The sequence below is a fragment of the Camelus dromedarius genome, chromosome 15, assembly GCF_036321535.1.
Source record: "Camelus dromedarius isolate mCamDro1 chromosome 15, mCamDro1.pat, whole genome shotgun sequence".
In the NCBI taxonomy this organism is placed as follows: Eukaryota; Metazoa; Chordata; class Mammalia; order Artiodactyla; family Camelidae; genus Camelus; species Camelus dromedarius.
This window is the reverse complement of record NC_087450.1, coordinates 46,738,818-46,763,396: the sequence shown is the minus strand read 5'-3', so window position 1 is coordinate 46,763,396 and position 24,579 is coordinate 46,738,818. Positions and strand designations below refer to the sequence as shown.

Genomic DNA, 24,579 nt, shown 5'->3' with positions numbered 1-24,579 from the left:
GGTGCTGACACTGCATGTTCCTGTCACCCCACAGGAGCATCTCAGGGACCATCACATCTTGGTTCATCTTGATGCCCCTCCTTCATTGAATTCTGGACCAGAAGTTTGGTTTTGTCACCACATTTCACCTGGCACCTGCCAGGGACGGGCTCTGCTGTGCTTGTCTCATGGGGCAGACACATAAACCTAGAAAGTCCTCGTGCCTCACTGCTCCAGCCTGGCCACAAACCACCCACAAGTCGCTTCTGACTCAGCGGGCTCCAGCATGACTAATCACGAGCAAAAAGCGTGTTGGGGAAGGAGAGAGAAAAAGACCCTGACCCAGTAGAGGACCCATAGTCATGCCCTGCATGATGCCAGGCGCCACAGATGGCTTCATGTCCTCCTGCGGAGAGGCCAGCCCAGAGCCGTGCTGGTGCCATGGAAAAGCAGGGAAGGTGCACAGATTCCCAGGGGATTTAATCACGATGGCCCTCAAAGTCCCACTCGACTTTCATTTTTTGTGATTTCAAAATAGCTTGTGGTTTGCCACATTAATTTTCAAGTGATGGTGGGACACGCAGATGGAAACCTACTGTCACCAATTGTAGACGTTAGACCAATGGCAAGAGAAACACTGGCCCCCTCTGTCCATCCATCCACTCAAGGCATGTCTGGGACACACCCACCCAGAAGGGAGACTCAGGGTTTAGCTGCGGTTCCCAGTCCTCCAAAGACATGTAAGACAGAGGCACAAGGCCTTAGCACCGAGGGGAAGCTACAGTCAAGTTGGAGTTGGAGAGCGTGTTCAGAGGAGCAGGAAGAGGACACCAGTGTATTGTGTGTGCAAGAAATAAAGGGAGCTGCCAACCCCAGAGGCAAAGTTGTTGAAAACAAAGTGATTTGGTTAGGGATGGAAATGGTCTGCCTTAGAGATAAGCTGTGCAGAATGGCATGGCAGTGAGGACCGAATGGCTGGGGAGGGGCTAAAAAGACCACTTAAGGAGCCCAGCTGAGAAAAGTCTGAAGGAAAAGCCAAGGACAGGGAGCCCAGAGCCGGATGTGGACAAGAGAGCAGGGTCCTGGGTGGAGAGAGAAAGGCTGCCCTGTGACCAGAGACCCTTGAGAAACTCTTTTCAGGAAGACACGGCAGAGAAGCTGTGAGGGCAGAAAGGCTGAGGTGGGGGACAGCCAAGGGTGGGGAGGCCTCCATGAGAGACCTGGGGAGCCCAGGGCCATACGCCCCATGTAAGGCCAGGCTTGCTGGTGCCGAGCTGCCTTCTGAGACCCCACAGATAACCCCCATTTAAGAAACAATCACTGGGATCATACAGAGAGGAAATACTACCAAGACAGCTTAATTTTTTAAAATTCAAGTATAGTTGATTTACAACATTGTCTTAGTTTATGGTGTACAGCATAGCGATTCAGTTATAGATATAGATAGATTCTTTTTCATTATAGGTTATTACAAGCTATTGAATATAGTTCCCTGTGCTATACAGCAGGACCTTGTTGTTGATCTATTTTATATACAGTAGTTTGTATCTGCTAATACCCAATTCCTAATTTACCCTCCCCTCCCCTTTCCCCTTTGGTAACCGTAGGTTTGTTTTCTATGTCTGTGAGTCCGTTTTTATTTCATATATAACTATATTTGTGACACTTTTTTAGATTCCACATAAAAGTGATAAGATATGATATTTGTCTTTCTCTGACTTACTTCACTTAGTGTGATAATTTCTAGGTCCATCCATGGTGCTACAATGGCATTATTTCATTCTTTTTATCACTGAGTAATATTCCATTGTATATTTATACCACATCTTCTTTATCTGTTCATCTGTTGATGGACATTTAGGCTGTTTCCATATCTTGGCTATTGTAAATAGTGCTGCTATGAACATTGGGAAGCATGTATCTTTTCGAATTAGAATTTTCTTCAGATAAATGCCCAGGAATGGGATTGCTAGATCATATGGTAACTCTATTTTTAGTTTTTTAAGGATTCTCCATCCTGTTTTCCATAGTGGCTGCACCAAATTACGTTCCCAGGAACAGTGTAGGAAAGTTCCCTTTACTCCACACCCACTTCAGCATTTATCCTTTGTGGATTTTTTTGTTTTAATTGAAGTATAGTCAGTTACAACGTGTCAATTGTTTCAGTCACACATATACATACATATATTCATTTTCATATTTTTCATTATAGGTTACTACAAGATATTGAATATAATTCCCTGTGCTATACAGAAGAAATTTGTCTTTAATCTGTTTTATACATAGTAGTTAGTATCTGCACATCTTGAACTCCCAATTTATCCCTTCCCACCCCCTTTCCCCTCAGTAACAATAAGTTTGTTTACTGTCTGTGAGTCCGTTTCTGTTTTGTAGTTGAGCTCATTAGTATCTTCTTTTTTTTTTAGATTCCAGATATAAGTGATATCATATGGTATTTTTCTTTCTCTTTCTGGCTTACTTCACGTAGAATAACAATCTCCAGATCCATCAGTGTTGCTGCAAATGGCATTATTATATTGTCTTTATGGCCAAGTAGTATTCCATTGTATATATATACCAAAGCTTCTTTATCCAATCCTCTGTCAATGGTCATTTAGGTTGTTTCCATGTCTTGGCTATTGTTAAGTAGTGCTACTGTGAATATTGGGGTGCATGTATCTTTTCAAATTTGAGTTCCCTCTGAGTATATGTCCAGGAATGGGATTGCTGGATCATATGGTAAGTCTATTTTTACTTTTTTGAGGACTCTTCGTACTGTTTTCCATAACAGCTGTACCAAACTACATTCCCACCAACAGTGTAGGAGGGTTCCCTTTTCTCCACACCCTCTCCAGCATTTATTATTTATGGACTTTTTAATGATGGCCATTCTGACTGGTGTGAGGTGATACCTCATTGATTGTAGTTCTGATTTGCATTTCTCTGATAATTAGCAGTACTGAGCATTTTTCCATGTGCCTATTGGCCATCTGTGTGTCTTCATTGAAGAACTGCTTGTTTAGGTCTTCTGCCCATTTTTGGATTGGGTTGTTTGTTTTTTCACTATTGAGTTATATGAGCTGTTTATATATTCTGGAAGTTAAATATTTGTCAGTTGATCATTTGCAAAGATTTTCTCCCATTCCGTAGGTTTTCATTTTTTTTAATTAAAATATTTTATTGTTTTTTTTTAGGGGGATTGGGTTTGTTTGTTTGTTTGCTTGTTTGTTTGTTGATTTTAATGGTGGTCCTGGAGATTGAACCCAGGGCCTCATGCATGCTACGCATGCACTACCACTGAGCTATACCCTCCCCACAAATTGTCATTTTGCTTATGATTTTCCTGAACAAAAACTTATAAATTTGATTAGGTCCCATTTGTTTATTTTTACTTTTATTTCCATTGCCTTGGTAGACTGCCCTAGAACACTGCTAAGATTTCTGTCAGAAAATGCTTTGCCAATGTTTTCTTCTAGGAGGTTATAGTGTCTTGTCTTATATTTGTCTTTAAGCCATTTTGAGTTTATTTTTATGTATGGTGTGAGGGAGTGTTCTAACTTAATTTACATGCAGCTGTCCAGTTTTCCCAACATCACTTACTAACGACACTTTCTTTTCTCCATTGTATATCCTTGCCTCCTTTGTCGAAGATTAATTGACTGTAGGTCTGTGGGTTTATTTCTGCGCTCCCTATTCTGTTCCATTGATCAATATGTCTGTTATTCTGCCAATACCACACTGTTTTGACTACTGTAGCTCTGTAATATTGTCTGAAGTCTGAGAAGGTCATTCCTCCAGCTTCATTTTTTTCCTTCAGTATTGGTTTGGCAATTCTGGATCTTTTGTGATTCCATATAAAGTTTAGGATTATTTGTTCTAGTTCTGTGAAAAATGTCCTGTCATTTGTGGAAGTTTTAATGATGGTCATTCTAACTGGTGTTAGGGGCTACCTCATTGTAGTTTTGATTTGCATTTCTCTGATAATTAATGCAGCTTAATATCTGTGAAGGTCCTGACTGTATCTACACAAGTGCAGGTGAATTTCAGGCTGAGATGGTGCTTTTGGTCTGATTCTACCGTGGCTAAAAGGACGCCACCTTAATCATGCTGACCAGGTAACTCAGCATTTATAAGACAGTTGGAGGCCATGGGAAGTTGTGGAAAGGCACAGGGCTTAGAGCAAACTGAAATAGGTATGAGACTGGCTTGTCCATGTGCTAGATCCAGGACTGTTCTCTCGGAGCCTCAATTTCCTCATCTGTAAAATGGGGGTATGAAGGTGATTTTTTTTTTTTTTTCTGCCTGCTTCTCAGGTTTTTAAGAAGACAGATGAACAAATGGTTTATCCCTTTGTCTGTTTTGTTCACTGCTGAATTCCCAGAGCCAAGAGCAGGCCCAGCACTTAGAGGGTTTTCCACATGTCCCCAGATGAGAGGACTTACATATTCCCCAGGGGCAGGAGGCTCACCTCCTACCTATGCTTGCCCAGAGAGCACTAGGCCAGACCTGGCTGAGCCTCTGACTGTTCCTGGTGGTTGGGCCCATGGGACCATAATGCACGGGGCTGCAGCCCAGAGGGGTGCTGAGGTGGGTCAGGACCAGTTGGGGCAGCCATGGAGTCTGGAAAGATTCCTACCACCCAGAAATTCTGGGCTATGAACTATTTCTTTAATGAACTGCATTTCTTACAGAGAGATCCACTTGCTTTTCTAACTTTTACTCTGAACTAATCAGAGACATGAAAGCCAATCAAAGCCACAGATCAGCACTAAGGAAGCATGGTTATTAGGCCACACTAAAACCAAGATACCTGCCCAGCAAGCCCCATCTTCCACTGGCATATGGAGAAAGTCTTTGAGGGCCCTGATAGGCCACCCCTGTGCCATCTGGAGACTCGCTGTCATTCCTCACCTTAAGCCACACATGTATTCTGCACAGGAGATGCTCAGCACATCTTCCCTGTTGAACTTAATTCAGTGCGGCACTCTCAGGAGGAAGGGGTGGAGGGCCCTGACACCACACCACCTATCCAGGTCCTGGCAAGTTGAGAACAGGGAGCCCCCAGGGCCGCACACTTAGCCTGTTCCTCAGGCCAGGGGGTTGGGGGGTGTGTGTGGGGCACAGCACTCAATGCCCAGTTCAGCACCCGGGTCTCAGGTACCCTGGGGTGTGCTTAGGAAACCAACTCTCCATGAGAGCTCAGGTCAGGACACGCACCCAAGTCTGAGCGACTCCAGCCAACACTTTCCATCCAGTCCTAAAGCACAACTTTGTGAAATGCACGTTCTTTTTTGCCAACATGTCATTCTTCCAAGGTGTAGTGCCATGCAGGGCGAAGGAAGGCGGCAATACCTTCTGCTCTGGGCCTGCCTACGTTCACACCCATGAGTGAGAGGGATGATACACTGAGCAGGGTGAGCAGATGGCTCAGGGCCGTGCCCCTCAAGGAGGCGTATCGAGGGGTTCATTCTCGCATCTGTCACGGGGCCTATTTCATTCAATATCTTTGCTGATGGGTTGAGCAAAGGAATGTAAAATATGCTTATCAAATCTGCAAGTAGCACTGAGCTAGGAGGCGTCACTAATACTCTGAAAGGGAAGAATCTGATCCACAGTGACTTGGAGCAGCTGGAAAACAGTAACAAATTTAGCAGGAACAGATTTGAGACCAGGTTGGTTTCCTAATCTGTCAAGTGAGGGGACTGAATTAGTCAGTCCTTCCAGTGGGTGGCGGCAGGCATGGGGCAGAAAGTCTAGTGAGATGGGCTTTGGAGAGGGTGGGGGCAGGCTGAGCTTTCACTCTGCTCTTTACTCACTAGTCCCTTCCAGCTACTGAACCTCTCTGAGTCTCGCTTTCCTCACCTATAAAACGGGGAGGGTAATATCTACTTCACAGTAATGCTATAACAATTAAATGAAGTAATATGTGGAAAGCTGACACGTGAGAGTCACTCAAGAATTGTTAACTTCCTCTGCTCCCTCCCTCCCCAGCCTCCCTCCCTGTCCCTAGGCAGATCCCAGCTCACCGCCCCGCATGTGCAGCCATCACTCACGGCTACAGACAAACCCCAACATCTGGCTGGTCCCGCTGCAGTGAGATACTCGGGAACACTGGGGCTCCATGGTCTTTCCAAAATGCAAAGCTGATTATGTCACTCTGCAGAGCTTAAGCCCTTGCTGAGGGGGCTCCCAGGGCCCTGCAGGATCAAGCCAAGCTCCTTAGCCCCGGTGAAGGAAGCCCCTAAGATCTGGCCGGCTGCCCTGCAACCCATCGCAAACTGACCATGCCAGGTGCAAAAGCAGGCTGCTTCCCTCCCTGGGACCTTGGCATAGACCCTTCCTTCTGCCCTGACTACCATCTCCTCAGGTTGGCCAGCAAGCCCTGACTTTTCCAACCTCACTTCCCTTCCCCTGGGTCCCTCCTCCCATATCCTACCTAGACGGAGTCCATGTGTCCTCCCTCTCCTGTAGCGCCCACAATCCAAGTGCCCACAATCCAGTGCTGAAACCGCCAGCGATCATTCTAGCCAGGCTACAAGCCCCTCGAGGGAAGAGACTATGTCTTATTCACTTTGGCATTCATCCCTAGTGCCTAGAGGGAGGCTCTGGCACAGGGCAGGCACTCAAAATACTTGATGAGTGACTGTCACATAGTAGGTGCTCAGTAAACGTGTCCATACACACAGAGAGAGGCAACCTGTAAAAATCAACAAACCTGCACCAGTACAACCAGGTAGGAGACTCCAGTGCTGCTCAGATCTTTAAAACTCCAAATCAGGAAACAGGATGACTAAAATGTATCTTCTAGGCTTAAACATAATCATGTCACTTTACATTTATGTAACTTTTTACAGCTTTCAAAGCCCCTTCACATTTGGTGGCCTGTTAGATTAGGTAGTTACCATCAGCCTCTCTCAACTTCTGAGGCTATGATTTGACCTACATTTTAACACAGCTCACTGGATGGATTATTTTAAGCCACATACAACTTCTCATTCTGATGAGCTGGGCCATGACGATAATAATCTCTCATTTGTACAGTATGTGGTAATTAACAAAGCATTTTCACATACGTTATTTCATTTCATTCTTAACACTTTACAGAAAGCAGAGCTGGCATTATTTTTTCCCATTACCCAGGCGGGAAATCTGAAACTCAGAGTGATTATCTAACTTTCAGAGATCAGAGAGCCAGGAAGGGAGGCCTTTAGAACCCAATTTTAAGTCCTTCGATTCCTAGCCCAGGGGTCTTTCCACAGCAACATGCCACTACACCGTATGCTACTGACATAGGTGTGTGCACGCGTAGACACAGACATAGACACACACACACACACAGAGACCATGAGCAGGCAGGCAAGCGACGGTAAAGGTTACACTGGCATTCACATGCACACATCCACACAGAGTGTCTCAGGGGCCTCATGCCTAGACAGGGACCCACCCCCTAAGAGAGACACGTCCCCCAAGGCCCTCACCCAGAGACAGACAGCTAGACGTACGTGCTCCCTTCAGAACATACACCGGATGCTCCGGACCCAGCATCCGTTGAGCAGATGTCTCAAGTTGGTGTGTGAGTCGAGGGGATGAACTTGCCGGATCTAGTCAGCCACTTGCCCGGGCCCCCTGGGACAAGAAGCACGTACAGCCTTTGCCAGCTGGCTGGCCGGCCTCCCAGGGCCTGTCTGTGGTCGTGGAATTCAGTGAAAACAAACTGGCTTCTCTGGTAGGCGGAGGCCCCCTCTGGGCCGCCTGAGCACCAGGCACACAGGGGCACGGGCACACAGGACCTGCAGACCACACCGCGCTCACACACGCACAGACCGGTGCACCCAGGCCAGGCTCTCAGAGGGCTGCACCCCAGGGCTTGCTGCAGGAAGACAGGCGGGCGGGGCAGGGGCACCAGGAGCCGCTGGGGATGCAGGGGCTTCCACACAGCCCCCCAAAGCCCCTGCCTTTTGTGCTCTCCGTCACCTCCCAAAGCTCACCAGGACTTTGTTTCAACAAATCAACATTATTCAACAAGTATTCACTGACTGCTTGGTGAGTTTTGTATTATAATTATTGATGAAGGTCTCCCATCCCTTCCAAAAGGTCACTCTCCTGAAGAGCAGCGGCCTCTCCAAGGCCCCCCCAGCTCCCAGGTACCTGCACATGTAGGTTTTCCCAGGCCCTGTGCACCATGCAGGGGCCCTACTGCCTTCCAGAGTTCCCCAAGCATGCAGCCAGGCCAGCACAGCCCAGCTGTGCCCACCTTTGTGGCCCTAGGTCCACCATGAGGCCAGGCCCGCGGGTATGCCCCAAAATATTTACTGAACACCTACTGTGTACTGGATATAAAGACAAGCAAATAGAGAACTTCATTCAGAAGGAGAGACACCACAGAGACACACAAGTGCCTGACGCTGTGCTGAGGGTCGGGATAGAGTACACCCACTCTGCTTGCAGCCGCCTCCGTGGCCCCCAAACCCACCCTCATTCGCTTCTTCAGCAGCCCATCAGGCTCTGTGCAGCCCCACGTCTCATCCCCACCTCACTAGGCAACCTAGAGGGAAAGAATCCAGACTAAACTACTTCATAGCCATGTGACCTTTGCCAAGTTTCTCAACCTTTCGAAGCCTCAACTCCTCATCTGTGAAATGGGGATAATGACAGTGGGTGCCTCGAGTTATTGTGAAGATTACGTGAGGTAACTGTCGGACAAAGGAAACTCCCTTAGATGTTAAGTGGGGTGATTATAAGTAATAGCCCTAATTGCCCTGTGGCTTCGCACAGAGGCAGCTGCAGGGCAAGACCTGGCCCAGTGCTCAACCCAGGTGCCAGAAAGGAAGGGCATCCCCCCATTTCTCAGTTGTCCTGGGACACCCACTCCAGCCCAGTTCCCTCTGCAGAGCTGAGCTCAGCTTCCCCACCTAGGCCCTGGGGCACCAGCTTCCTGGCCAGGATGGGCCCCATCCCCAGCCTGGTCGGGGATGAGGGACCTGAGGGACCTGGAGCCCAGCTGTGGCCCCTCACACAGGCCTCTGAAGGTGGCCACAGCCCCTGCCATCAGGAGTGAGGTCATCTTGCAACTGGCCTCAGTTTCGCTCCTGTTCGAGGGTAAAGGGAAGAGGGGCCCACAGGCCTGCTGTGCCTGCAAACACTGGGACGAGTAACCTTCTTCCACATGCCAGCTTCTCAGGGGACTTGAAACCCACACCATTCGCACTCTCACCTGCATTTTCCCCACTCTTCTCCACGCCCTGCAGTCTCTGGGGCCACAGTGCATCTTCACCGCAAGTGTGTTGATAGGTTGGTAGATAGACAACTAGTTAATTGTCCAAAATAAATTCTAAGACTAACTTCAGCTGTGCCAGGTCCCTGTGTTAACCACTCTCACATGCTGTCTCGGGTAAACCTCTCATTTCCCTGCTCAGCAGTCATGCAGCTGAGTCCATATTCAAACACAGGTCTGTCTCCAGAGTCCAAGTGACCCCCACTCAAGGCTGCACTGACTGCAAAGTAAAACTTGACATGTAAGAGCATCTAACTTAGAGAAGGTTAGAGAAACTGAAGCTTAAAATACAGGTCCTGGTCAGCTTGGGAGTGGGCACTACTTACATCACTGTCTGCTCTCCACACTGGAGCATGTGATCGACTCCACTGAGCTGAAAATGGATGCGCCGTTATTACCAGCTGTGTTCCTGAAGAGGTGAGGGCAGAACTACCTTTTCTGGAACTGTTTAAGTGCATCAGAGGGATGCTATTTCAATGACCCCCATAGTGATGATTATAAAGCAAAGAGCAGGCCCTGAGTGGCCAAGTGTGGGCATCTGAGTGCACTAAAGGCAGAGCATGCCCAGGGGCGGGCACCGGATCTGTGGGCCAGGAGGAACAGCTGAGAGTGGAGCCAGGGGGAACCCACCCAAGGATGCCCTTGAGCTTGAGAACCAGAGCACAGGAAGTGGTCGGCACCCAAGGGAAATCAGTACACGCCAAGCCTCTGGGTTGGACTTAGGTGAAGAGGGAAGAGCCCCAGCCACAGCGCTGGCTGTACATGGGTGCATACACACATGTACACACACACACACACACGCACATGGGCACACTTGCTGTGCTCCCCCTGCACAAAGGAGGACCTCCCTCCTCCAGGCATGGCTTACTCATCCTTGTATCTTCCTATCCCCTTCCCTTTACTAGGTCCTCCAGCAATGTTTATTCTGTTCATCCAACAGATTTGTGGAGCCCTACTGTGTACCAGGTACCTGGAAAGGTACCTAAGTCTGAAGAGGAGGAAAGAGAAGCTATGTGTACAGAGAGGAAAGGAGAAAGAGAAAGAAGCAATGTGTCCCAGCTGTGTCTTCAGGGAAAAGTGTGTATCTTGTGTGTGTGTGCATGCAAGTGTGCACATGCACCCACGGTCACGCATGTAAGCCGGTGTACGTGAACCCCTGCTGGAGATGAAGTGCTCCCAACCTCCACCTCATGTAAGAGCACAGCTACGCAGAGAAAAGCTTTCTCCAACCATCCTGACTTTTTGTTTACATACACTTTCTTGAACCTTCAGCAGAAGAACGTGGATTGGACTATGGAACCTCACAGCTGGGAGGCACCGTCCACTCTATCCCCCTCCACACAGTAGGCAGCCTGAAAGGCACAGAAGCCTGGGTTTCAATTCCAGGACCATCACCACTTGCTAGCTGTGTGGCCTTAGACAAATGACCCAACCTCTCTGAGCATCAGTTTAGTCTTTGATAGGATAGAGTGATAAAAATAATAGAGCCTACCTTATGGAGAAATTGTAAGGATGAAATAAGATGATGCAAATACAGAGCTTAGAAGAGCACCTGGCAGATAGTCAGCACTCACTGCATCTGTTGTTTCTGAGGCCAGAGGGAAGGGGGAGTTTAAGATCAGGGGCCCAGCCCGGGGCCTGCCCTCATGGCCAGGCACTGATTCACATTTGGGCATCTGAGGACGCCCTACCAGCCCCAAGGCTTCGAGTGCTCCTGGTCCCTTTTCCTGCTCCCTCTCCCCTCTCCCTCCTCCGCACGAGGCCTGGCACCCTAGCTCCATGATCCCCTCTGAGTCAGGACCAAGGCTCCTGGCCTCCCTGCTGCTCACCTCCCTGCCCGGCTCCCCCTCCCTTTTCTGTGGCCACATTTACCCAGCTGACCCTCCCCAGCCAGAGCCCCAGAGCTCAGCCCTCCCTGCCCAACGTATGCATGGTAGGGTGGGGGAGGCTGCAGGGAGAAGGGATGCTGGCCCGACACCAGAGGACGTCATACCCAGACGTCTACAGTCCCGGCTACAAGCATGGCCGCCTCCCCCTGCCGGCTTGATCCGGGTTCTGGGATTGTCCTCCTGTGGAGAGGTCTTATCACTCTCAACTTCCTTTCTATCCAAGCCACAAAACACATCCTGAGCACCTACTCTGTGCTAGTCAGGCCTGAGGAGTCAGACGGCAGTGGCTGGGGCCCTGCCCTCCAGGGGCAGCACGGGGCTGGATGTTAGCCACACTGTACTTCTCAAGTCTCTGTGAGGGCCGGTGAGAACAAGGACTGCTGGGTCTTGTCCCCAGGTTCCTGACTCAGCAGGCCGGGGTGGGGCCCGGGCTGTGGCATGTCTAGCCCTTCCAGGTACCACTGGTACTGCTGGTCTAGGGATCACATTTGGAGAACCGCTGGTTCTCTCTGTGATTCAAGGCAGACTGAAGCCAGGCCTTTGATCAGACAGGAGGAAAGAAAATCAGGGAAAGGGCATACCAGGCAGAGGACGCAGCATAAACAAAGGCCTGGCAGCTCCAGGAAGCCCTGGAGTGAAAGGTACACGAGGCGTGGCCGGGAGGGCGGCGGGAAGGGCACGTGGGGCCGGTGGTGAAGGGGCCACTGGGCAGCCACACCCCTTCCTCTGGCTCACCCAACAGTTCCTTTGTGCCAGGTGCCCTGGGAAACTCCGCCAGGCTCCTTGGGCCGCAGCCCAAGCCCATCTTCCCCTCTGCAGCCACGCAGCACCCCTGCCCCAGGCCTGGCTTTCGCAGGCTGCAGTGGGTGGCTGTCAGCGCCTCTGCCCGCCCTCCCAGGGCGGCTCCCTGGAGCTGCGGGAGCCAGCCCAGAGGTGCCAGGGAGGTGTGCCAGGTGAGCCAGCGTGCAGGCCGGGGAGGGGCACCCGCCCCTGTCTATCAGCTCCCTCCATCAGCACCCAGCTCAGGGCCTGGGTGTGCGTGTGCTGCCTCTCGAGCCAGAGCAGTTACTATGGGTGGATAATAATAGCAATCGTAATCCCTCATAATTGGACCAGACTTTGCTGTTTGCAGGGCACTCCATGCCCATGACCTCATCTGACTTCCACAACCACCCCATAAAACAGGCATGGCTAGAGTTACTATCCCCATTTTACAGCTGAGCAAACGCAAGCCTGGAGGGCCTGAAGTCACATCTCCAGTAAGTGACACACTCAGGCCTTGGGCCCGGGACTTGTGACTCTCCGTCCAGTGCTTTTTCTATGTCCTGAACTGCTGTGATAGAGAGCCTGTCTGCTGCTCCCCAGGGGAGGAGCTGGGGGCTCTGTAGCCTAGGAAAGCCCTACTCAGTAACAGGAGGAATGTGACCCAGCTGTCTTCACCGCCCCCACCAGGGGGAGGCGGGTAAGCTGACCACCAACTGCAAGTGCATGAACACGGAGCTGTGTCAGCACCAGTCAGGACATCAGACAGGGGGAGAGGGGTCAGGGTCACCTAATCTAACAAAGGAGCAAAGCCAGGCCCAAGAAGGGGAGGGCATTATCTATAGCCACAGCTGCCACTCAAGAGCACAGGCGGCTGCAGGTGGCCCCGACTCTGTGGCGGCAGGGTCTGGGTCTGCTGCTGCCTGAGTCCTAGGTGGGAGTAGCCCAGAGGGCTGTGGGATCAGAAAGAAGGGGACTGACCTGTAACTCCTAGGAGCCCTGCCCAGTGGCCCCCATCCCGTGGCACTCTGCAGAATTCTGGGCTGAGAAGGCAGGTGTCTGGCCTTCATGCCTGCCTGTGTGTATGTGTGTGTCCAAGCCAGGACCCACACAAGTGGAGCAGTGGAAAGGCTCTGATGCAGGAGACCAGGCTCTCATCTGGACCCACTGCTGAGTAGCCAGGCTCAGCTTCCTTGTCTGCGAACCATGGCCATCTGTCCTTGCCCCACTTGTTTCAAGGGTTGTCCTCAAGGACCAAATAGATGGAAACCTCCCAGAAAACAGAAACTGGCTCTATGAATGAGCAAGCCCAAAAGGAGTGGAGCATGCATTGGGGGAGGGTAAGCAGGGAGCAGATCTGGGAACTGCCCTGATGGTGGGTCAGCAGAGCGGACACTCCTCTGAGTGCTCAGAGGCCCCACACCTGGTGCCAGGGGTCCACTCTGGTTCCAAAGAGACATAGTGTGACCCATGAGCATGCCCAGCTACTCCCAGATACCACCAAGCATCATACCCCACTCCCCTGCTCAGGGAAAGGGGAGCAGGCAGACAGAACTGTGGAGACCAGGATCAGCAGGTGGGGTTTATCATTCCACTAACAGAGGGGAAACAGAGTCCAAGTGCTGGGGATTTGAGGGCCTTCGCCTACAGATGGACACTGTTTGTTGAGGTTCCAAGGCCACCCGTTGGGACCCGGCAGGGACTCCTATGTCTGCTGTGATCTCCTTGAGCTGATTTAGGCCCATACTGGAGTTCGGCAGAAGTGTGAAGAGGTCATCCCTGACAGGGCCGGAGATCACTGGCTCCATGGCCAGGAAGTGACACTTGCTTGGAGCCTGGGGTGGGGGCGGGAAATCACCGTCTCCTCGGTGACGGTGACGGTGATGGTGACGGGGGAGCCCTGAGCACACAGAGCACTGAGTGAGCCTGCCTGCCTGTCTGTACGGCAGAGGGAGCCCTCAAGGGGCCTAACATCAAGAGCCCCCAAACTTGTCTTTGGCCTCCCAGAAGCTACCAAACACCCTGGGGAAACAGGCAGCTAAACCAGGTAAGGTGACTCACCTAAGGATACACAAGTAATAAGAGGCTGACGCAGAAAGGAAGACAGTTTTGGGGACTCTGCCAGGCCAACCCCTAACAACTGCACAGACTTGGGGTTGGAAGCTCTGCTCAAGCACTACAAGGGTTAAAAGCCTGCGTCCTGGGGCCCGACCACCAGGACATAACCTCTCCAAGCCTCAGTTTGCTCATTGACACAAGGAGGCCCATCCTCCCTACAGCCCTGTGTGAAGACTGAACGGCCCCCAGTGCTCCCCAGAGCTGTGTTTCTTGGGGATGGGCCCTGCCCTCCCCTCCCTTCCCAGGCTCGGCTGGAGGGTCCCCAGTAGAGCCGGCTGCTCACCTTGCGGTCCTCCTCCCGCTCCGGAGCGGAGCCGCTGGTGTCCCCGGGGCCGCTGGCTGGCATCGCGGGCATCGCGGGCAGCTGGGCGGTGGGAGGCAGGCTGGGGCTGTGTGGGGCTGGGGGGCTGCTTGGCTTTGGGGGAGGAATTATCGTGGTCTTGGTCAGCAGGAGTTAAAACTTAGACATAGATCCCAGTGTGGTGAGTGCAGAGTGAAACTGGTGAAACTCGGCCTCAGGCTGCCTGTGGGGTTGGGCTTCCGATGGCTCCACCTGTGGGGGAAGAGAAGAGGGGTCAGCAGGGCAGAGCACCCCAACCCAGGCTCCACCTGGCACCCCCCAATCCCTCCTGGGGCCAGGCCCTCAGCCCCAGGGCCACACTGGCCTGTGAGGCCTGCTCCTCTGACCTGACTCCTTTTCCCAGGCTCACGGGCAGCCCAGCACCCCCGGGAGTGGAGAAACTGAGGCCAGCTGGGTGCACTGTCCCGCCTGGCTTCCCTCAGGGCTGCCTCCTGCCTCCCTCAGCCTCCACGTTGCTGTGGCACAGTGGGCGCCACTTCTGGGACCTCCAGCTGCCTCCCGCCTCCTCCCTTCTCTTCATTCACGTCTGTTCTTTCCTTTGAAAGCTTCCCGCACCCTCCCTCCCACCCCAACCACCCCCCTGGGAAATCCCAGAGGTCCCCAGCCCAGCTACGTTTTCCTTCTAATCTGTCCTCCCCACACCCCCCACCCCCACACCGCTCCCACCACGTGGAGGAAGTGAGCCGCAGTCACAGGATGTAGTGAAATGAATGTCACCTCACTTTAGGACCAGCGTCTGGGCCCAGAGAAAGCTGAGGCTGAACTCGGGCTGCGGCTGAACTCGGGCTGCGGCTGAACTCGGGCTGAAGGCCTAGGTTTGCAGGGCTGTTGAGGGGACGCCCTGGCCGGGAGAGGATGCCAGGCCACTCTCTCCGCAACCCCATGAACCAGCCCCATCTGCCCTGGGAACCTGGTGGGCTCGAGGGGGCCCTGCGTACACACAGGGCTGAATTTTAGGGGCTTTTCAGCCTCCCCGCTTCAGGTATGGGCCGCAAGCCAGTGAACTAACAAAGCCCATGCCGCAGGCCTCAGCTGGGGGTGGGGGTGTTGTGGCTTCAACCCCCGTCACTCGGAGACACAGAGTTCTCCTGCTCCCCACCCCCTAGGAGAAGCCCAGGCCAAGCCCCCGCCTCCAGTGCGCCAGCCAGAACGGGGAGGGGACTGGCAGGAGGAGGAAAGAGGGAGGCAGGCTGGATCTGGGCCCACCCACACCCTTCCCCTTCCAGTTCCCGGTTCTGCTTCCCTGCTCCCCCTCCCTCCTGGACTTCTTCTCCCATCCCCCTCCAGCCAGGGCTCCCTGGAAAACCAGGAGCCGGAGAAGACACAGGCTCGGGTCTCTCACGGGCTCGGCCCCTCCCCAGGGGCCCCAGAGGCGGGGGCCCCAGTCCCAGCTCTGCCGCAGGTGTGGATGGGGAGCTGGAGCTGGGAGGAGCCTCCTTGGGGACAGGACACGGGGGGTGGGGGGTGGGGTGGGCATCAGTTAAAGCCCGGGACAGGCTGATGCTGCTCCCTGCCCCACAGGTGAGCCCTACAGAAATCGCAGGTGTAATGCACGCGTCTAAGCTCAGCACAGCTGTTTCTAATTTGTTGCCCGAATACACAGGTGAGTAGACAGCAAGACTGAGAGCAGCCCCCTGGGTCAGCCGCTGTGTGAAGCATGTGGTGGGCCTTCCTCCTCTGGGCAGCTACTAGCATTCCTACTCTCTACTGTTGAATCTAAGGCTCAAAAAGTCTAGGACTTGTCCATGTTCCAGGGTCAAAGCAGAGGGCTGAATCCAGATCTCTCAACTCTAAAGCTCTGAGGGGGTCACTACGAAGCAGCATCCCCGACTTACACCCTCACACCACCCCACAGAGACAACTCCCGAGAGCCCACCAGAGAGCCAGTCCCACCCAAGAACTCCACGAGGCCTCTGTCCACCCTCGGTCAGCGATTCCCCCTCAAAGCCCCTCCCCATTTGTGAGCACAGACCTCCCCGGTCACCCCCACATCAAAACCTTCAAAAGGATGCAGAAGCTGAGAGAGGCAGAGCCTGGTTGGGAAGAACACTGAAGCCGGAGTCAGCAGATGTGAGTTCTCATCCTGACTCTGGCATCTCTGGCCCTCAGCTTCCTCAACCATAAAATGGGAGAGTTGGACTAGATGATGCTCAAGAATGTCTTCTAGTTCTGCCCAGCCAAGCTTTTCACTTTTGGAGGCCCCAAGGGCAAAGGGCAGGAGCAGACAAGGCTGGGCCGACTTCAGGAGCCCCTGGAGAGCCCTGCACAAAGTCAGAGGCAGATAAGGATCCTTGTCTCAATGCTGCCCTGAGGCCTAGAAACATCCAGGGGCTTCTGTAGGAAAAAACACTTTCAGAGAACCTCTGGTTGCTAGTGAGAAGAGGAAGGAAACAGGAGGGAAAACCAGAACGTCACAGGGTGTTGACCCTGAGGGCAGACGCCCCGGAAAGAAAAGGAGAGGAAAGGAAATGCTCTTTCCTCCTCCCCTCCCTCCACTTACCCCCTGATACGAGCAGCATGCACTGTCCTCACAACAAATGCAGCTGACCCAGGTCAGTCTCTAGGTTCCATTGTGTATGTGACTCAATCAATCAGACTTGTCAGTAAGTGTCCCTCAAAGTCACCCAGCGTCATCTAAAACCATCCAGCACCATCCAGGCAGGCCATGCACTGCACAGCTCCAGTGCCCACTGTCATGGCCAAGGTCCAGGCCTGGACACAGTGCTTCCCGCCTGCCCTTAGAAGCATCCTTCTTCTTCCAAGCAGCCATGCCAAGGGGAGAGACCTGCTCCTGGGCCCACAGTCCCAACACAGCAGCATATGTCTACCATAGCGGTCCTACGCCAAGCACAGCCCTGCTGCTCCTGGCACCAAGGCATCGTCCTCACCCACGCCAAGGGCTTCACCACAAAACCACCACCAAATAAACACCCTTGCCAAGAACCCTACCACCTTGACAGGCAGCTTTTAGTTTTTCCTCTATACTTTTAACTAGCTTTTGTTTTCTCCTTTATAGTTCTAACGTCCACAGTGGCCATGGATGAGGTTTAAAACAACTTAAAAAATTTTTTTGAGGACTCCTATCATGAAAATGTCCTGGTATTATAACTGACATGGTCACCATCATCACTGCTTCAGTTACAAAACTGTTGTGCAAAAGGACTGGGATTTGAATATATACACCCAATTTGGCTACATTCTAAATCCAATTTAGCAAAAAATTGTTTGTTTGTTTTTAAGAAGACATAAAGTCACAAGATTGTGCTGAACAGAGAAGAGACACCAGCAACAAAATTTAGGGGTCTGGGAAGCAGACTGGTGACAGGCAAATTTCAGACAGCACATGCAAAGTGATTTCTAACAGAGTCCTTTAAGGACACTTGGCATGACAGCACCACGTGTCTCTGGGACAAGGGGTGAAGAGGATGCACGTGTGAAATTAAAAAGGACTTAAAGAAAAGAAGTAAAGTTCCTAGGTCCACCTCCCCCAGAAGTCTGAAAGTTTCCTCTCTGGAGAGTGCAAACCAGAGGGTCTGTGCATAGAGAGTCAACTAGTACAGTTATGAGCAAGAGTAATAAACCAAACCCAAAGAGATGAAGGTTATTTCAAATGCTAATGTTGAGCCCCCTTGGCGATCTTCCCCACTGGGCTCAGAGACCTTTATCTTCTCTGGAGAATCTAATTAGTGCAAGAGGAAAGTCCTAAGGATACAGATATTGACCCCAGAATCCAAATGATGTCCAAATGGTCAACCAAGGTGGATCTGCAAGTCAGCCAGCCCCCACCTTCGTGTTCAAAGCTTCCAATCAGCTTTTTAGCTCCCTGTTCTTAATCCTGAAAGGACAACCAAGGACCACTAGACATCCAAGGGAAGCCTTGAACTTAGAAGACAGAGACCAGAACAAATCAACCAAAATAAAAACCAAACACAACTGTGGGAAACAAACTTTACACACAGAGAAGGATACTACGAATGCGATGCTATTAAAAAAAAAAAAAAAAAGGCAGAGAGCAAAAAAACAACTCCTAGAAATAAAAATCATGCTAGTAGAAATACACAAGTCAACAGAGGGGGTATATCCAAAAAAAAATAGAAAATAAGAAAAGAGAATGAGAGAGTTGGTCTATACGTTTCCACATCAGTAAAATAGGAGTTACAGAAAGGAAAAAAAGAGGGAGAGAGAGGAGAAAGTTACCAATGAAATAATAATTCAAGAGAACTTTCCAGAACTGGAAGACATGAGCTACCTAATCAAAAAGGCCCCCTGACTGCCCCCAAACAGACGAAAACAGACCCGCACGAGACACATCACAGTGAAACTGCAGAACACTGGGACAAAGAGAAGATCCTACAAGTTTCTAAAGGGAGAAAAAAATGACGTATAAAGTTTCAGGAATCAGAATGGCTTCAGACTGCTCAGTGTTCATACTGAAAGCCTGAAGACAGAGGACCAATACCCTTTCAATTCTTAAAACAATTCTCCAGTTAGAACTCTTAACCCAGCCTAATGATCGTTTCAGTGTGAGAGGAGAATAAAGGTATTTTCAGATATTCCTCTCTCAAGAAGCAGGGGAAGATGTCCTTTAAGACACAGCAGACAAGGGAAGGGAGGCTCTGGGATGAGGTGCACAGAGTCCAGGTGAAGTCATAGAAGGTCACTGTTCAGATGTATGGCCACAGGGCTTGGGACTCAGGCACGTGGAGTGCTGTCACAGCCAGGTCCTCTGCCACCAACCGGCTTTTGAACCTGACAAAACTACTGGTGTCAACTCGCTGTTCTTAGTCTGCTGTCTGAACTCAGGAACTGAATGGATTTGAATAAAGATAGGTATCTGTCCCAGGCAGTGGGCTCCAAACAAGAGCGTTAACCAAGCAAGAAGACAACGTGAGCTCCAGAAAACAAGAACTCCAACCAGGAGGAAGGGGAAGGGAATGCTGAGGATGCCCACGTAAGACATCCCAGAACGGCAGCTACAACGTGCCCCACGCCCAGAGAGCAAGAGAGTGGAGAACTCAAAAAATGGAACTGAAACATAACACTTGCTGTGACTGCCCTTGTGGAAAGCCACACAGACAGCTATTAGAAGGTGTGGCAGGAATTAGCGAAAGGTATAAAGAAAATAAGGCAGGGGAGGAAACGAGGTAATTGTTCATTTCAAGGGGGGAGAAAAAGGAAACTTTTCTAGGACAACGTAAGATTCAGCTGTGAATAGCTGCATTCGTTGATTTAAAAAATAACGCTGTATATATCACACACACACACGTACGCGTGTGGATGTGTATAGATTATGTACTGTATTAATTTCCTATTGCTGCCGTTACGAGTTACCACAAATTAATGGCTTAAAGCAACACAGATTTGTGTCTTGCGGTTCCGGAAGTCAAAAGTCCAAAATGGTTCTCGTCACTGGGCTGAAATCAAGGTGTTGGCAGGCTGTGTTCTTTTCTGGAAGCCCTGGGGAGAATCCATTTCCTTGACTTTTCAGCTTCGGGAGGCTGCTCACATTCCTGGGCTCCTGGCCCCGCTCCATCCTCAACGCCAACAACGGCCAGTTTTTCTCCCTTTGCCAGTCTTTCTCCCATTGCGTTACTCTGACTCTCCTGCCTCTGTCACTGACTTCTAAGGACCCTGTGATGACACAGAGCCCACCCAGATGATTCAGGCAGGATAAACCTCCCTCCCCATCTCAAGATCCTTAACTTAATCACCTCTGCAAGGTCTCTCTTGCTACAGAAGGTGACACATTCACAGGGACAGGGGATTAGGACATGGCCATCTTAGGGGGGCCATTACCCTGCCTGCTACATGCATACATATGCAGATATTGCTAAATGCATAAAACATTTTCCAAAAACCCTGGTAAGGTACTGTTAATAGTATGCCTACCAGGAGAATGACTTAGGAGGGTGGCTGGGCAGAGAGCCATGGTCGGCCATATGAGAGAGCTAAATCCTTATTTACTAAATAGGAAATCAATGGAAAATGTCTACAGTGGAAGAGTCAAAAATACGCACATTACTCAGATCCATGAGATATAAAGTTACTAGAAGGAACAGCTAAAAGTGGTTTCCTCTAGAAGAAGAAGGTGGGAACAGGCAAGGAACAACTGTATTTGGTGAAGAGACGTTAGTCCTATCTGACTTCTTAAATCATATGCATTACTGTGAGAAAACAAAAAATAATTTTTAAAAAGAGAGAATGGGTCTGGGAATAAGGGCTTACATCCCAGCTGCAACCATTGGCTGCACCCTCCACCCTCCTCCGTAAGAGTGCAGCTAAGTCCCTCCATCTCTCTAACTCTATGAAACCATCACGTTCCACATAATAACCATCATCATCTCTTCACACCCACACAGAGTTCCATCCATCACCAGCTATAAAAGTGGTACCTCCCTCCTCACCCCCACCACGCCCCTCACGAAATGCTAATTCTCCCAATACATCATTTCCACCAAGTCCAGCCCATGCACAGCGTGGTGTGCCTCCCCTACATTCCTCCCAAACTGTACCCCATGCCATCACTGCCCACATCCCTAACCACAGCCCCGGCTCACTCATCAGCACATCTCAGACCCAAGACCCACAATTCAACCATCTCCTGGAGCCTCCAGACCGTCCCGGCTGTATCAACGCCCACCTCTGCCACCACACCATCCCCAGTACCATTCCTACCCTCCTCCCCAACCCCAACCCCATCAGCACCCCCTGAACGAATAACCCCAAAGTCTCACCTCCAAGCCTGCTCCAACCAGCGCCAACTAGAGTGTCACCCCACGGTCTCACCTCCACAAGGGCCCATGTGGAATTATCCTCTTACAGAAACAAAACCGTAATTGCCCACAGACCCAAATCCTCTCTCCATCAAAAGCAACCCTAATGTTACCACCATAAGAACCCCTCCTGCTCCATCTCAAGTCCTCTACTTGAATTGCTGAAAAATATCTGACCATCTCTGGACCAGGTCCCTCTTTACCCCTCTATCTGAAGACTGCTTTTCTCGTGGTGGGCTTTGCTGGTTTCATTCTTTCTAGTTACATTTCCCTCCTTTCCAGTGGGGGCTTGTGGTGTCTGCACTGACCCCACCCCTCACCCAAGTCACAGAGTGAGCATGTGTTCAGGCAGGGCCAATCAGAGGCCTCCCAGGAATGTTTTGGTGCAAAGGAAAGATGCTAAGATAATAGGATGTGAGTCAGGAGCTGCTGGCTGAGCACAAAGGGATGGAGACAGAGGGATGGAACACTGAGTCACCGTCTGGGCCCCTGGATCCAGCTGTACCTGGAGGTAGGGCATCTCTGAACCTTCGGGTAATGTGAGTCTTTCCTGACTTTGGTGTGAGTGAGTCTGTGCCTGCGGCTGACAGCCCTGACTCATATGCTAATCTCGACCTCCAGAAGTCTTCCCTGGAAGGCCCGGCTGCGTGGGTTCAAATCCTAGCCTTATTAGTATTGTCTGTCTGACCTGAGGCATCACTGTGCCTCAGTTTTCTCACCTGTAAAACGGGGAAAGTAACAGTAGCCACTTCACGGGCCTATTGTGAGAGTTAACATGAGATGTGGTAAAAATGCTTACAAGAGTGCCTGGCACAAAGAAAATACTCAATAAACATTAACGATTATTAGTCCCTGACTAATCCAGACCACAGTTTTCTCTCCTTTCTTGAAATCCCATGAGTGTACTTTACTCAAACAGGATTTCAAACGGGGCGTGAACTGACTGTGTTCTGACAACATGCCCTGTGCACAGTACTTTACAGTTTCAACATCTTGTTCATCCTCATGCCTCACTCCAACCCTTTGAAGTGGAGACTGTTTTTACCCCCAGTCTCTCGATGAGAAGAATGAGGTGTAGGTTAACAAAGCTGCCAAAGGTCACACAGTTCGTGAGTGGTGCAGCCAGACACAAACCCTTCCCCGGCTGAAGCCCCCTGGTTCCTACTCCAACACGAGCTCTTCCAGTTAGCACGGGACTGCTGCAGACATACTAACTTTCAGCAAAGTTTCCTGTTAGTCTCCCTTCCCTGGTAAGGCCTGTCCACTGTGAGGGCAGGGGGAGGGGTGGGAGCAGGCAGTGCAACCTTCTAATCACCATATTCAGTGCCCTGCCCAATGTGGGAGTCATGCATTCATTTATTCCTTCCACTGTTTACTGAGCACCTACTGTGTGTCAGGTACTGTGCTAAGGGCCGTGCATTGTCCTGTCTCATCCTCATCAACAATCCCATGAAGTCAGTTCTATTATTATTTCCATTTTATAGAAAAAGAAACTGAGGCTTGGAGACATTTATTACCTCCCTTGGGTAGCGCGGGTACAAAGTCCCAGGGCAGGATTCTGAATTCAGGTCCATGTAATTTGAGAGTCCTCACCAACACGGCGACACCCAGTCACGGATGAGCATAAGCACAGACCCCCGATCAGCAATCTGTGCCCCCGTGATAACAGCCCACAGCCCACAGACAACAGCCTCATGGCTGGATTTCCTACTTGAGTTCGGGAGGAGGTACAAGTGAGTCCTGTGGGTGACAGAAGACAGGAGAGTGTCTTGTGTGCCCCACACCCGCCCAATCATCTGCCAGGGTGCTGATAAGCTTGGTAAGCTGGGGGCCGGCAGAAAGCTGGGGGAGACATCACGGCCTCCTAGACGGAGATGTTTATCTGCCAAGTTTCCCCCCACCCGCTACAGCCTCTCTGGGTCACAAGACTGGGCTGGATCCGGAGGAGGGGAGGTCCCAGTGCCACCCTCTGTTGGTCATTCCATTTCAACACGAGGGAGATGCACGTCATCATGCCATCACTCTGACTTCCAGAAACACCCCTCCCACCCAAACCACCAGCTGCCCGGAGAATACCAAAAGCCACCGCGGCAACAGGCCAACAGTCCTGCCACCCTGTTCCCCACTTCAAAGCCCATCTGTCTGGCTTTTGGAGTCACAAAAAGATGACTTACGGCTCTCACACCACCCTCGAGGCCAGGGTGCTACCAGCACGAGCATTTATGATCACCCAAATGCTGCTACGGTGGTGGCCACATGGGCAGAGATGGGTTGAATCAGACTCCTCTGCTCATACTCATGTTACCATGACACAGCCCCAAAAGCAGGGATAAAAAAAAAAGGTTTGTGCCTGAAATAGATGCTGGTAAGGAGCTGAAGTTGCTCTTGGGAGCCAAAATGAGCTGGTATAGAGTTCCATATAGGAGCACGCATTTCCGACCGTGGTGAGTCAGAAGAAGCCCTACTGGGGGTCATGTGTGCCTAGGCAGTCGGATGGGCTTCCCACACCCCGGGAGGCAGCGCGCAGGGTGGCCAGGCTGCAAGTCCATGTGAGAATCAACCACGTGGGCCCCGGTGGGGTCTGCTGTCTGAGAAGCCACGAGTCTGGCTGATTGTGATCTCCCCCTCCCCCACCCCAGGGGGCCCACGGCCCACACCTGTGTGATTCTCAGCTTTACAAGCCTACTCTAAAGAATGGTCCACACTTCCAGCTCCAGAGCCTCTTCGCTCACTCTCCCCTTGATCCCTGTGTTTGGTTCCCCCCCTCCCCATATCCCTGAGGCACTCTTGGGGCACTAAATTTTGTAATCCCTCAAGTGGACACCACAAGGATTCTACTAGAAGACAAGTCATCTACCTGGCTTTTGGGGACCCCCTTATGCCACTGAACCAACAGACAAAAAAAAAAAAAGGAGTTACTCCAAGAGCTGGAGTCATTGATCCTAGTTGCCAAGGAGAAACTGGCTCGCTGGTACAGAGTAGAGGGCAGGAAGATAATTCCTGGAACACAGAGGATTCTCTCAGGTACCTCTTAGAACTTCCACACCCAAAAGTAAGAGTTAATGAAAAACTACAGTAACAAAACAAACCAAAAAAAGGGCAGGACAGCCAAGGATTCAGATCCTTCAAGAATCAAGGCTTGGGTCACTCCACCAGGTAGAAAGCCCGCCCTGCTGAGGTTCCAGCTGAGTGCAGAGGAAATACAGGATGGGAAGCGAGAGAAGGAAGCCGGGTATTAGACGTGGCCTTGTGAACAAATATAGAAATGAGAACCGTAGTAGTTTTGTATATTTTCTGTTTACTTGATATATATGTGTGTTTATTTGTACATGGTAACCATTTTCTTCTTTTTTCTCCTTCTTCCCATCACTTTACATACAAGTTGTTGGAAGTTAGCTTTATAATTTAGTCTTTAGGTAACAG

General features: G+C 50.9%; 1 protein-coding gene across 1 annotated transcript in view; it reads right to left on the bottom strand.

Moving 5' to 3' along the window:
• Nucleotides 1-24,579, bottom strand: part of DNMT3A (DNA methyltransferase 3 alpha) — a 96,933-nt gene that overhangs the window by 56,936 nt on the left and 15,418 nt on the right. The window contains exon 2 of the mRNA XM_064494693.1: nt 14,306-14,575. Coding sequence (XP_064350763.1) covers nt 14,306-14,377 — 72 coding nt within the window. The 5' untranslated portion in view covers nt 14,378-14,575. The remainder of the gene's footprint in view (nt 1-14,305; nt 14,576-24,579) is intronic.